The sequence below is a fragment of the Helianthus annuus genome, chromosome 6 (genome assembly GCF_002127325.2).
Source record: "Helianthus annuus cultivar XRQ/B chromosome 6, HanXRQr2.0-SUNRISE, whole genome shotgun sequence".
Taxonomy (NCBI): Eukaryota; Viridiplantae; Streptophyta; class Magnoliopsida; order Asterales; family Asteraceae; genus Helianthus; species Helianthus annuus.
Window position 1 is genome coordinate 43,971,004 of NC_035438.2, and position 13,997 is coordinate 43,985,000.

At 37.2% G+C, this 13,997-nt stretch overlaps 2 protein-coding genes across 4 annotated transcripts; both read right to left on the reverse strand.

Moving 5' to 3' along the window:
- Positions 1-718: 718 nt before the first annotated feature.
- On the reverse strand, positions 719-7,963 carry LOC110865337. Of its 2 annotated transcripts, XM_022114578.2 has the most exons (14): positions 7,817-7,963; positions 7,644-7,745; positions 6,494-6,556; positions 5,545-5,606; positions 4,881-4,978; positions 4,762-4,813; positions 3,946-4,038; positions 3,685-3,795; positions 2,253-2,472; positions 1,826-2,175; positions 1,635-1,744; positions 1,487-1,545; positions 1,220-1,407; positions 719-1,116 (listed from the first exon to the last, which is right to left on the reverse strand). In XM_022114578.2, the coding sequence occupies exons 1-14, from the start codon at positions 7,866-7,868 to the stop codon at positions 928-930; spliced, it is 1,749 nt and encodes a 582-aa protein (XP_021970270.1). In that variant the 5' UTR covers positions 7,869-7,963; the 3' UTR covers positions 719-927. The 2 variants fall into 2 exon arrangements, with proteins under 2 accessions (XP_021970270.1, XP_021970271.1); XM_022114579.2 differs by lacking the exon at positions 7,644-7,745 and having other exon boundaries at positions 7,817-7,917.
- A 1,228-nt stretch (positions 7,964-9,191) lies between these two features.
- On the reverse strand, positions 9,192-13,661 carry LOC110865336 (triacylglycerol lipase SDP1). Of its 2 annotated transcripts, XM_022114577.2 has the most exons (4): positions 13,365-13,618; positions 11,671-13,278; positions 11,098-11,241; positions 9,192-10,299 (listed from the first exon to the last, which is right to left on the reverse strand). In XM_022114577.2, exons 2-4 carry the CDS (start codon positions 13,099-13,101, stop codon positions 9,400-9,402), a joined length of 2,475 nt encoding a protein of 824 aa, XP_021970269.1. In that variant the 5' UTR covers positions 13,102-13,278; positions 13,365-13,618; the 3' UTR covers positions 9,192-9,399. The 2 variants fall into 2 exon arrangements, with proteins under 2 accessions (XP_021970269.1, XP_021970268.1); XM_022114576.2 differs by having other exon boundaries at positions 11,671-13,661.
- Between the last annotated feature and the right edge of the window lie 336 nt (positions 13,662-13,997).

The window sequence follows — 13,997 nt, forward strand, 5'->3', positions numbered from 1 at the left end:
TTCAGTTTTATTGCCATTTTGGTCCAAAAATGAAATCAGGTCATATTTGTCTTATAAAATCCTGCTATTTTGTCATTTTCTGCAGGGGCAAAATGATCATTTCTCTTTTATAAATAAATACCATATTTTATAAGACAAATATGACCTGATTTGCCCCTGAGGAAAATGACAAAATTGCAGAATTTTATAAGACAAATATGATCTGATTTCATTTTTGGACCAAAACGACAATAAAACTGAAACCACAGGGACCCAGATGCAAAAAAGTTTGAGTTTTAGACTTAAGTGACAAAAGTGACCAAACCATAGGGACCAAAATGGCAGTTTACTCAAGTTATCCAATGCTAAGATTTTTAGAGAATCTATGGCTCTTATATTCTATTTATTTAATAAAAAATAACAAATTTTATTCTAAACTTTATAACTCCAATTTTTGTAAAGAACTAATCTCATTCACAAACCAAATGTCATATATAATTGATTTTAAAAAATTCGAAGTTTTCAACCCCATTTGCTAATTACTACAGGTGAAGATTGTTTAAACATATGGTACGTAAATTGGTTTTTCTCTGTTTTTTTTTAAAGTTGTTAGTTAACATAAATGTAATTGTTAGGCACACAATTAGGGTGCAAAATCCATGCTACGTAATAAAAATTACTTACTTTACAGATTTCTATGTTTTTAATTAATTTTTTGCATTTGAATAACAACCAAACAAACACAAAAATAACTAATATCTTTTATCCTTCAAAATATAAAGTAAGAACCAAGTCAAGAACATAGAAATTCAGTGACACTGAATCTTGACTCCAATATGCACAATAGTAAGAAGGTAAGCTGCTTTTTACATAGTACCGTTGGTTAGCAAGTTATTTGTAGGGCCTGTGAGTTTTTCGGTGACAACTTCTCACCAGTCATAAAAAAGGCTAGAGGGATTCAGCAAATTGAGGAGCATCCAAGTCTAGATGCTGTTTCATGACACAGTTCATGAACCATTCATTACTGAATGTTGCTATCCCTTTCTTTATTGCTAGCAATGCTTCTTCCATGTTGTCCTCACTTGCCACATATATGCTTCTTGTTGGATCCTTCACTTTCTCTATTTTCCGAATCACCTGAAATTATACGAAAATTAAACCATTTAAGATATCTCATATTAACAAGATCATAAATCTACCGGGTTGACCTAAATAAATTATTAATCAGAAGAGAACTTACGTTGCCACCCGCAGACTTCACAATGGCTGAAAGAGTATTGACGGGAGGCTGCACATGAGCCGCAAGGCATACTTGAAAACCTTTAAGAAAACCTCCAGTGTTGCCTCTTGCTCTAAGTACGGTACCTTTTAAGTCAGTCCTGTACTTTGACTCATACTCGTCGTCTTTTAAAATGTAAGGCATTTCATCTGTATATTAATAGGCCATAAGATGCTGTAAACTATTTATATAAAAACGCCAAAAATGCCACATGAGTACATGACTCACCCACAAATCGACCTTCTCTGAAGCTTTCTTTTAGCCACGCAGATGATATAACCCAAGCTCTACAGTTAACCGCGTTATCCATGTAAGTGTTTCTTGATAATTTAGGATCGTAAATATATGTTTAAAATTTTAGTTACTTATAACTCACCCTGAACAGAGCGCTGTACAAAAGTTTAACGTCTTTCTGACTTTTCCCGTTATTACATGTGTGCTAACTCTTCCATCAGACGTAACAGAGCCACCAAGATCCTCGATTATCTGTCATCAACATTAACATTGAGTCATTAACCTTAAAGAAATCAATTAAGGGAGAATAAAATTATTATTAAACCATATTACCTTTGTCAGATTTGATATTTTAGCATCATCCACAATGTTCATCAACATGATATTATAGCAACTTGTTTTTTGAGTATTGTCGTTGCTCAAAGGACCTCCAAGTGTAGGTGTAATATCTGCCAAACCTTTGTTCATCGAAATGGTTATGGGGCTTACATCCATACAACGTTCATTACTTTTTGAAACACAACCACTGTCTGATTGACAAACGATCAGATGACCGCCTTTGACTTTCTTTGACTTCAGTGAAGTATGAGAGGCTTCCCATGTCCGCTTTTTCGCACCCGATGAAGAACACGAACAACGTTTTTCACCTTCTTGACTGTACAAACAAACTAGATCCTCGGAACCTATTTACAAGAATAAAACCGTGTAAATTCAAGTGCGTACACAAAAATCAGTTTATTCCATATATAAAATTACGCACTTTCTATTAATGAGTTATTTTTCAACGTCTTTTCATCTCCGGGCTTTAAGAGAGAAGACGGCTGTAAAGTGTTTGTGGAGTTATCTGAATTTTCATTCGTTAAATGAGCAATCATGAGGGTTGAACCACCGGGAAAGCATAAAGATTTCCTTATATCTGCTTTAATCGGTAACTTTCTAGCTCTACCCTTATCGTCTACTTTCCCAACGGATACAAACCCCTGTCATTTTCGAGAAAGTATTAGAACCACCTTAAAATAACAAAAGCAAGCTACACATATAGGATATGTTTGGCATGGAGCTTTTAGGAGCTTCAAGCTTTAAGCTTTTAAGAAAAAAGCTCCTACTCAATAAAAAGCTTTGTTTGGTTGAAGAAGCTTGAAGCTTTTAGGTTAGGAGCTTGAAGCTTTTGGTTGAACGCTCCTACTAGTAGCGTTTAGAAGGAGCTACAAGCTTTTAGGAAAAAAATGACTATTTTAACCTCTAAATATAATGAACTTTTTAATGCACAAACTTGTAAATTTTTTAGTTATGTCCATTTTAGTCATTTTATACATTTTATTAAAAGCTCTAGCTACTCTGCCTAGGGATGGCAATCAAACCCGAACCCGATGGGTAAACCCGAAACCCGACATATGTGGGACGGGTTTGGGGTCGGTTAATCGGGTTTGGGACGGGTTTGGGAATAGTTTTTATTTTTTTCGCGGGTTTGGGAATAGTTTTTATTTTTTTCGCGGGTTTGGGACGGGTTTGGGATTTAGTGATATACCCGTTTACCCGACCCAATTACCCGATAAAGTGCACCCGTTTACCCGATTGTATACCCGATATAATTTCTTTTATATTATTAATATGTATATATATGATATATCCATTTTTTACACATATAGGTTTTCTATTCCGTATACATTGTAGTTATTTGATATATATTTTATAAAAACAATACAAAATGTAACCGGTTAGTAGTTATCCGATAGATACCCAATGGGTTTTGAGATGAGTATACCCAACGAGTAATCTTTTTAAATTAACGGGTTTACCCGAAACCCGTGGGTATACGCGATACCCGATGGGTATTTACCCGCTAGAAACCCGACGGGTTTTGGGACGGATTTGGGACAAGCTTATCTAATCGGGTTTTGGTTTGGGATTACCTAAACCCGTCCCAAACCCGACCCATTGCCATCCCTAACTCTGCCAAACATCAAATATATCTAAAAAGCTACAACTACTAGCTACCAGATACAGCTAACAGCTACCAGCTTCCAGCCACCAGCCACCAGCTACTTTTGCCAAACATACCCATAGTCATATAGAGGCATGATTTATTAACAGAGATGTTAAATCATCTAAGGATATAGACGCTTTGTTAATCAACTAAAGATAACTGTTTATTTGAAAAGAAACCAGGTACAACAGTAGTTGTGTGTTACCTGTCTGACCCAAAATGCTTCGGATTCCACATCAGCCCAGCAAAATATAGAGTGTACACCGACACTCTCCAGTCTTTTCCGCATTTCCGAATATGTTAGTTGGCCAATTCCCTGTTATCTCTAAACATGTTAGTCCGATAGAATGATTATTACAGTCAAGATACTAAAATGACAATTAGCATACTGCAAAATGCATCTAATTTGACCTGGTATCGTATGTATATACAAAAGTAAGTTTATATGATGCAATAAAACGAAGACCTTTTGTTGGTGTACAGAACTGACAGCAGCAAGTGGAACCTCAGCAAACCGAGTATCAGTCGGGATTATCTGGAAACTAATTGCAGCAACAACCTGCCAAGTGCCAAAGGGAGTAAAAGAAAAGCAAAAAAAATATATATAAATTACACCGAGCAAGCAGAAACATTGTATCAGTTCATTCAGTCTGACCATTATATCAAAATCAGTTGATTTCAAGATCTGACATCAGACATTTATGGTGGTATTTTTTTAGAGTAAACTGCCATTTTGGTCCCTGAGGTTTGGTTACTTTTGCCACTTTAGTCCAAACCTCAAACCTTTTGCATCTGGGTCCCTGTGGTTTCAGTTTTATTGCCATTTTAGTCCAAAAATGAAATCAGGTCATACTTGTCTTATAAAATCCTGCAATTTTGTCATTTTCCTCAGGGGCAAATCAGGTCATATTTGTCTTATAAAATATGGTATTTATTTATAAAAAAGAAATGATCATTTTGCCCCTGCGGAAAATGACAAATAACAAGATTTTATAAGACAAATATGACCTGATTTCATTTTTGGACCAAAATGGCAATAAAACTGAAATCACAGGGACCCAGATGCAAAAAGTTTGAGTTTTGGACTAAAGTGGCAAAATTGACCAAACCACAGGGACCAAAATGGCAGTTTACTCTATTTTTTATTATCTAGACTCATTTCCACTATCTTTTTTGAATAAATTCTCTCTTTCAGATTGTCCATCTTGTAAAACATTTTTATACCATCAAGACAGATAAGAAACACAGAAGAAGCAGGCAGACATTAGAAAAGCATATTCACCTCTCCAGAACCTTCCTCGGACTTAGATTTTAAAACTAGCGTGCAATATTTCCTGCGCAAATAAAACAATTTAATAATAGAAAAAAAATACTTGGTATCATGCAAGCAAATAACTTTACCCATTGGATACACATCTTTCAAGGAACATCGACTTCTTTCCAGTATTTGCAGCATAGTTCATTGAAGGTAGTTCTTTCACATATAAGGTTACTACTTCCTGCAAACCATGAGTGATGATACATGAGCACCTAAAGAAGATAACAAAAGTGCAGATGCTAAACACATCAGTCACACGCCTCTAGACCTTGTATTTGCTATCTAAATCCGTTTTCTGAGTGTTGGTTTGACAAAGTTTAAGAAGGTGTCGCTCTCTGATCTTTGTGTTAGGACTTTTTTATGTGTTTTACCTTGACAATGGTGTTCTTTTTTTTTTTTTTTGCTTGAGGCCTGCTGATTAACTAGTTTTGTTAAGATGGATTGTAAAGAAGAAAAGTGAGCTGGTATCGTTACTAATTTCCATAAGAGGGGCTACGAGGGTAAAGTGATGACTTTCACACCAGTTATAGATAAAGTGAGCACAATCAGCATGCCTTCAACAAGAATTGACATCATGTAGGGGCCATTTCATTAGTATCTACTATTTTTTCTATCATCAAAATTAATTTGTCGAATTGTCGTCTTCCAATATTTTACATTATTTTATGAACTACACGTTACAAAGGATACACAGGAGAGACTATTATACATGTATGTGAATGTGTGTGATAGAGAGAAATGAGTTACTTGAAGTAGAGACTTTGATTGAGCATCAGAATCCTTAGGGTTAACAAGTACGAAGTAATAACCTGCAGAAGTAGAACAGTTTGAAATGAGTAATACAACCGACATAGTTGTCAATAGTGGCTATAGCGCGCTATGTAGCAAAGCGACCAAGTGTCGCTATTGGAGTCATAGCGAACAATAGCGTGAATAGCGACAGTTAGTTTTTTTTTTTATGTAAATAGCAATTAGATATAGCTATAAAATAGCTGATTTATAGGTTTTTGTTAAATATACATGTAAAATAGCATATATACCAAGGTATTTTGATGTAATATACATATAAAAATTTTCAAAATTCTTTTTCTAGTGTATCGCTATTTATAAAATAGCGGTCGCTATTTGTCGCTATTCGCTACATAGCATATAGGTCCCTTGTCGCTATTAACAACTAAAGCCGAAAATCAATATGCATATGTGCAATATTTTCCTCACTTCCCTGAAAGTGGCAACATTTCCATTTGGGATGTCTTCTCTATTAACCACAACAATTCCCTTCTTTTGAAAAAAAATTCGGTTACTTTTCATCAATTATTGTGATTACAAATTATTGATATTGGTCATTTGGTCCACATAATGCCTACTACTTTTCGTTGGGGATAACGGCACGTAAGCATAAAATAATTTCACAAGTGTACTGATAAATGCCAACAGTTAGACTTGAGTTTTCACAAGTGTTTCATTTTATACTACATATTTGTAAAAGTGTTTCCACCCTGGTAATCCTCAAGTCACGATTTTCAAAGGTGAAGAACGTTTAACAGTTACATTTACTTAAGCTCTACAAAAAAGTATGTTGCGTGGATCGGTACACTTGTGAAATGTACTTCAGTAAACTATATTTCTAGCCAATTACAGCAACTTCGACTTAAGGACTAAGTTATTATTAACCCAGTTAATAATGAAATATTACCATTTTCCCCCAGACTCGAATGTTGGAGACCGTTACGTTCTTTACCAAGTGCATCCTCCACAACTGCCACAAACAATAAATATGAATAAAAAAATATAGAGAAAATAAGCCATAGCTGACTTGGAACCTATGTTCTATATAACTCTGTTACTTGTGTAACAAGTCTACTACTATGACTCAAACTAGGAATCCTAACTGACTTGGAATTCAAAACAATTAAAAGTAGTTACGGGATAAACTAAAATAAAACAACATAATCTATTTACTACCTGACCCGCAAGTCATGCAAACTGCATGATCTATCCAGCGACGCAATCGGGATTATTCGGCATTCGCATCACAAACAACCCAAAAAGGTAGTGTATGATAACAAAGAGAAACACTAAATTTATCCAGAAAATAGCCGACACGAGTGAAAATTATTCACCATTTCAGTCAACTAAAATGTTCCCCCTTTTTAGTGTATATGGAGCTAATTATTAAACCTGGATGTTTAGACTAGATGTTGTGGTTTAACCTGGAAGGGGGCGTTAAAGCGTTGTGTCACGTCACTGCCACGTAGACAACGTGACTTTAACTATAACTATGAGGAGGTTGTGGTTTAACTAAAAATTAAAAACAAAAGAAGGTGATTGGTTGCTTTTAGGTGGCCCCACACAAAACAAGCCTTAACGCCCGTGTCTTGTGATATATGGTCTAACCGTCTAAGACTACACCCTCTTGTGATATAAGACTGCGGGGAGTGGTGGCGTTGGTTGGGCAGGGGAAGCCAGGCAGCGCTGGCTAACCCACTCCGTGCCAGCGTTGCTTTTGGTGCTGCCCAGCCAGCGTCACTATGAAGCCTGACGTGGGGCAGGGGCGGGGTGAGCTGGCCAGGATTGGACCTTCATTTTTGACCGTTAGCCATAAAGACAGCCAACATGGCAGCCCAACGCCGCTAACCCATGTTGCTTCCACACCCCACTTTTTTGGGTGGTCCGGTGGAGCCCACAATCGGCACGTGTCGAGCAAAGCCCCAACCCAAGCCCCCGCCACTTGTCGCATAACGCCCCACAAAGGCTTTATGACTACACATGGTCTAAGACAGCAAAAGTAAGTATTCTGGTGAAGTGATATGTATTAAAAATGGAAAGACGAAAAGGATAGCGACCGGAGATTATAATGTTGGAGTTTGTGGAGAGAGATATTTGAAGGCTGTTGTGATCGGAATGAGTGTTGAAGTTGTTTGCTTGGACAACTACCTCACAGTTTCCTGACAACAAGAAATAGATTTACATACAAGCTGATTTAGGGTTTTTTTAATCAAGGAAATGAGATGTTTACCTATTGAGATTGGGGAAGCAGATGATGATGATGAGGGCTTCTTTCCACCCATTGCTTGAAAATTCAAAATGAAACTGGTTTGGGGGGCGCTAAAATCATTTATATAGGCGGCAAAATTACCGAATTTTAAGGGATTATAATTTTTATTCTCTTGCTATTTTGAGTGAAACTAAAAGAGGCGATAACTTTGGGCTTCAATGTTCATTTTCGATAACTTTGGGGGTGTTTGGCCTAGTTTTTATTTTTTGGCTTATGCTTATATTTTAAACTAGCTTATAGCTTATTTTCTATCATTTGATAAGCTCTTTTTAATATGTTTGGATTAACTTATAGCTTATTTATATCATTTGCCCTTACACAAAGAAGATTTCTTCAAATAAGCTAAAAAACCATCATCAAATAAGCTTATTCAAATTAGCTTATATAAGCTAATAAGCATAAGCTTAAAAAGCTAAACCAAACATCAAATTAAACTTATTTTGTAAAAAAAGCTAAAAAAAAGCTATAAGCTTTGTTAAAAAAGCTAGGCCAAACACCCCCTTTAACCTTTTTTTTTTGTTTGAGTAAAATCACAAAATAGAGTTTTTAGGTTACTTTACGTTAGTTCGAAAATAGATTTTTTTATTTGTGTCTCTGAGATTTTATTTTTGTTGTTATTCTAAATCTATATTTACCTGTTAAAATTTATAATGATCTGAAATACAAACACAATCAGCAAAATCTCATTTATTTTGAAAATTGAGATGACTTTTGTACAATGCTTTAAATTTCATACCGGCGAAGGGGAGGAGGTGGTGATGGGGTGGTCGGCAGGTGGTGGTGGTGGTTGGTGAGGTGGTGGTGGTGACTGGTTGTAGAGAAAGTATAGAGAGAGGGGGGAGGGGTGAACGAGGGAGAGATGAGTTTTTTTATTTTATATATATAAATAAATATATCTTTATTTTAATACCCTTAGTTTTATACTTAAAGTTACCAAAATACCCTTTCAGTGAACAATCAATTTGAATAGAGTTAGAGACGAGGAGCAAATGAGAAAAACATAGTAAACTATTTGAGTAAAATGACTATTTTTAAAGAATTAGGGCAAAACCGTTAAAACGATCAAAGGGAGCAAAACGAAAGTTTCCTCTATTTTTTATTTATAGCTTGTGCTAGACTTTTGATGATTTATTCAGTACTTTGTTGCCATATAATTATTACTTTGTCCATTGATACATAACAGACCAAACCATTTTTGGCCCAACAAAATTTATAAAAAAAGACTGTTTCGCTTGGTTTTTTTTCTTGTTTGGATGGAGGCATGAGAGTTTCTCTTACTCAGTTCACTCAATAGCAACAGACTTGCAGGTAAAGTTTATCTGCGACCCGGTAAAAGTATCGTAAAAATATCCAACGTATTAGTCTCCAATTTTTCGGACTAGTAGAATTTTCGAGGACAAATCCTCGTCTACTGGTAGATGTCAGTTTTCTAGATACGTTTTTAACATCGAATGATAGGTTTTGTATGTACAGTATCAGGCGATCAGCTAACAATGCAAGATCTCGAAAACCTGAATAACATAAGCGCGACCAAATTACAACAGTTAGTGATCACTGTCACCTCGGGGACTAACATCACCATCATCATCATCATCATGGATTGTATGATCCTTCATGTCGCTAGTGGATTCGCGTCTGCTGACATGGTTATCATTGCGGATATCAGCATCACCATATTCAGAACCCGAGCTAGCATCTGTCTCCTTCTCGGGACACTCAAGTTGCACACACTCAGCAACCGCAGAAGGCGAGTTGATATTGTCCGAATCAAGGCTCCTGTTCGATGGCGTCAAGTCTCCCCTCTTCACAACATTAAACACAATACCATTATGAATCATCTCAGGCTGCAGAAGATCACCTTCAGTAACCGTAATGCTCGTATGAACTCTATTGTTTGTATCCCTTTGATCGGGTTCTATATCAAAGCTTGAGTTCTGATGATGTGGCATTGCCTTGTTTGTCGTTTTGGGATCGAAATCCAAGTTTTGAACAAAATCGACAAATTGATCAGCTGAAGCGGTTCTCATCAAAGGTCCACCGGATCTCGTCCACGAATTTAACTCTGCAGTTTCAGATTCACTATCACTTCCGTCATGCGCGTTGTGGTTGAACCTCCAGTTCCGCTGGTGGAGAGAGGATGACACGTCAGCAAGGTCTTCTAACGACCCGGTTGAGTTCTCTCGAGCCATGCAGTTCCAAGAAGGGATTCGTTTGGATGCGTTAAACCGGGTCGTGTTGGCTAACCCATGAGTAGCGGAAGTCGCGCGTTCTGCACTCCTTTTTAGCCTACGCATGTGGTTGAGAATTGCGACACACTCATCGAGAACAAGCTCGATCCCGCAATTGGCTTTTATGGCTGAAAGCTTTTCCCATGTACGTTTCCTTCCTTGGTTTGCGGCTTTTTGAATCTCTAAATGTGACGGGTTCCGTATGATTTTTGAGTACTGGATCACATAAGTAAAATGAATTTAGCAAATCAAAGATAGCAATGTTTTGTTGGCTACTATTTTATGGACACATGAGATAAGTGTAAAAATAACCTTTAATGTCCGCATAATATTAGAAGTCAAACCAAATGCAACTTTCTTGAGATGATTTACGGCTGTAACCGAGCCAGGTTGAGCTCGAATTCAAACTTGAACAATTGAACGAGCCATCTCGGCTCGGCTTGTTTATTTTATCGAGCTGAAAAATCGAGCTCGAACTCGGCTCGTAAAATGTTCGAGGCGGCTTGTTAATATTTTTTCATTTTTTTTATTTTTCAAGTCCTTTTTTACAAATACGATGACTTCAAAAAAACTTATGCATATATTTATTATTTATATTTTTCTAATATTTTAAAGACTGAAAGTCATATTAAAAGAATTACAAATATAATTTTTGTTTATTTTCCCATATATTTATATTAGTGATTAATTAAACTTAAAATGTTAACACTTTAACCCCCTCCCACATATTTTTTATTTTAGTACATTTAAAATTACCATTAATCTATATAAAATAAAATAATCCGAGCTGGCTCGCGAGCTCAAGAGCCGAGCCAGGCCTAGCTCGGGCTCAGGCTCAGGCTCGTTTACAAATCGAGCCAAACCGAGCCAGCTCATTTACAACCAAGCTTTTGTCAAGCCGAAATTTTATCAAGCTTTTCCCGAGCGAGCCACGAGCTGCAAGCTTTATAAACACCCCTAAGACGATAACTTCTTAAAATGAAAAATTTTCATTTAAAAAATATAAAGACACACCTGAGCTAAGGTAGCAGGCATCACAATGGTGACATCACCCTCCCAATCTTGAGCAAATAGCTTTGCAAGTCCACCTAACGGGAAACCAAGTTCCAAGACCTGGTTGCATCGGTATTTCACCTCCATCTCAACTAGATGCGCAAGCTGAGAAGGAACAACGTTAAATCGCACAAAATACAGAAATCTATTTAAAATGAATTGAATCATATGCTCATAGCTGTCAATAGCGAACAACGGACAATAGCGACAAGCCACCTATATACTACGTAGCGATAAAGAATTCATGTTTAGAGATACACTAGAAGAAAAATTACGAAAATATTTATGTGTATATTTTATCAAAAATATAAATTAAATTAAAAAAATCATGAAATTTCGCTATTTGTTGCTAAATCCTATACAGCGCCATCAATCCGCTTCGCTACGTAGCGGCGCACGCTATAGCGCTCGCTACGACCGCTATTGACATCTATGCATATGCTGGTTTCCTATGTCACTAGACTAATGATTAATTTTCATTATTTCATATGATAACCAAAATGACTCGAATTAAAAGAAAATAAAAGCACGCACCTTTGCCGCAAACCTTCCGCCATAAGCTCTCACAACTTCTTTGATCCTGAGTAGGGGGGAAATATGAGGATTTGCTTGACTTACGATAAAATGATTAACATTAAAGAGCTCTTTCAGTTGCATCATCGGTAGATCTATCTCCAAGCTACCGTCCCTCCAACGACGTGTAGAACTCCCATTGGCTTCTTCCGGGCCCCAGTGGAACGGTGGGTGATATGGAACAAGTTCTCCACTTCTATCCTTTGCCATAAGCTCCTGAGCTTCAAAAAGGCCTGGGAAAGCACAAGAAGCGGTAACCGCACTCCATATAACAACATGCGGTGACGTTAAGTAGTTAAGACATCTTGGAGGTTCGTGTTTTCTTGGTGAGCATACGGTTATGCCAAGAACACGACCCGTCATGTCGTAAGCTTCTTGAAATGTAAGATTATTTGTCAGGTTTCTTAATAGCACCTGCAAACATCTAATGTCGTGTAGCGCTCCGAGAGTCGTAACCCTCTTGAAAATACTGAAAATTCCACCCAATTGACCGAAAAACTGAAAAGAATCAAACGATTCCTCAAAAAAACTTTGAACCTCAGGCCATGACTTGGTGGCGATAACAGCACAGATAATGGATCCAACGCTAGACCCCGCGATTATTCGGGGCAAAAGCTTATGTTCTACTAATGTTTTCACTACACCTACGTGAAAAGCCCCGAGAGAAGCACCACCGCTTAGAAGCAAAGCTGTTCTTCCAAAAGCATGTCTTGTCTCGTGCATAAACGCAAGCCGTTCTTCCAAAAGAAGTTCTTCACAGTCGGAATCACAAACCATCCTTAACTGCGTTGAAACCTCATCGATATACTCTTTTATAAGCTTCGGTACTTGATGTCTACCCTTATGAAGCTCAGGGTTGCACATATTACCAAGATTTCTAACCAAATCGGCCCGCATATAAAATATAACATCTCGTAAACAACCTTCTTGACGACGGTGCCTAAGCTCTTGAAGTTTGTTCCTCACAAGCTCTTCATCGTAAAGATTAAACTCGTTCATTCTCGGTGTTTCCTTATCCAACATCTTAGCCGCATGAGCCCATTCCTCATACGTCACCGCAGCCCGCATCATATTCCTCCAAAACTTCCTCTTGTAAGCCATCTCAGCTCTCGTTTTCACATTCGTGCACCGTTTAAGCAAAAACGCCATTACCGTCACCAACACTAGTATCCCTTGCGGGTTGCGCGGATGCAACCACGAGATCACCGGCACAACCGTACCCGACACATAACCCCTAATGGTTCTAAAGTAATAAGCCAACAGATTACTTATATGCAGCCTCAAGTGTGACATTGACTTCAAGAACAGAACTTTAAAAGCTATAGTCCTGCCAAAAACCGATGACGGTCCGATCGAAAACGCTTCAACAGTCGCCTCGCTACTTAAATCCATTTTCTAAGCCCAAGATTCTAACTTTCTAACCCTAATATGTATTCTATTAACACCCAATTCACCAGAACTTCTAGTCTTTACAAAAATCAAATCTTTTTACAACTACACATGAATAATCAATGATCAAGAATAACTGACCTTAACGGCTAAACCCACATCAATTTCCTATAATTTCAGCTGAATGATAACAGAAATCAAACAATTATGATCAAAGATTAGAGTAACGTAACGGCAACGATGAAGTATGATCAAGAATAGAGTACCGTAACTGCAACGAAGAGATGCAACGTGTCTTCCGTTAGTTCAATATCGTATGCGTGTTAGGCAAGTCTGTATTGACAAGATGAGTGATTGATAGATGGGTAGAGAGAGAGCGAGAGAGAGAGAGAGAGAAAGAGAATGAAGTTTGAAGTTGTGGTTGTGTGGATGATAGGGTTGTTGTAGTGAGAGTTCAGTGAAGGATGGAAGGATTTGGGGAAGAAAGAACCGAAGAACAAATTGTTTGATCGGTTGCCTTATCCGTTTCGAGATAAAGACACTATTGATTGACCCACTCGGCCCACCCTATATGATACAACCTTGAATCAAACAAAATCACTTTTAGAGTTGATTATGTATTTATGTATATACCCCTTGTCATTTGATACACTAACAAAACTTCTATTTTATTCTTCCTCCTCCTTAATCAATTGTTGACAAATGAGAATATCGATTATTTTATCAAAAACTTTTCTTTCTAAATCCGTCACTGACTTTACTACCCGTTCACAATTGTAAGTTAGTATTGGTAAACATTTGTGGTTCTTACTTTAGTTGTTCTATAGTTATATACATTGGGCACTTCACTTTCAAGTTCTAGTCATAGTCTTCCATATGTATTTGTGCACGATTGAAAC

Bases quoted from the DNA above. Each gene is read 5' to 3' on its own strand.
- LOC110865337 (XM_022114578.2), bottom strand. From the start codon at position 7,868: ATGGGTGGAAAGAAGCCCTCATCATCATCATCTGCTTCCCCAATCTCA. The intron at 2,473-3,684 runs GTAACACACAAC...CGAAAATGACAG, and splicing joins AAGCATTTTGGGTCAGACAG to GGGTTTGTATCCGTTGGGAA. The intron at 2,176-2,252 runs GTGCGTAATTTT...TCTTGTAAATAG, and splicing joins AAATAACTCATTAATAGAAA to GTTCCGAGGATCTAGTTTGT.
- LOC110865336 (XM_022114576.2), bottom strand. From the start codon at position 13,101: ATGGATTTAAGTAGCGAGGCGACTGTTGAAGCGTTTTCGATCGGACCG. The intron at 11,242-11,670 runs GTGCGTGCTTTT...GTTCCTTCTCAG, and splicing joins GCGGAAGGTTTGCGGCAAAG to CTTGCGCATCTAGTTGAGAT. The intron at 10,300-11,097 runs GTGTGTCTTTAT...TATGTGATCCAG, and splicing joins TGCCTGCTACCTTAGCTCAG to TACTCAAAAATCATACGGAA.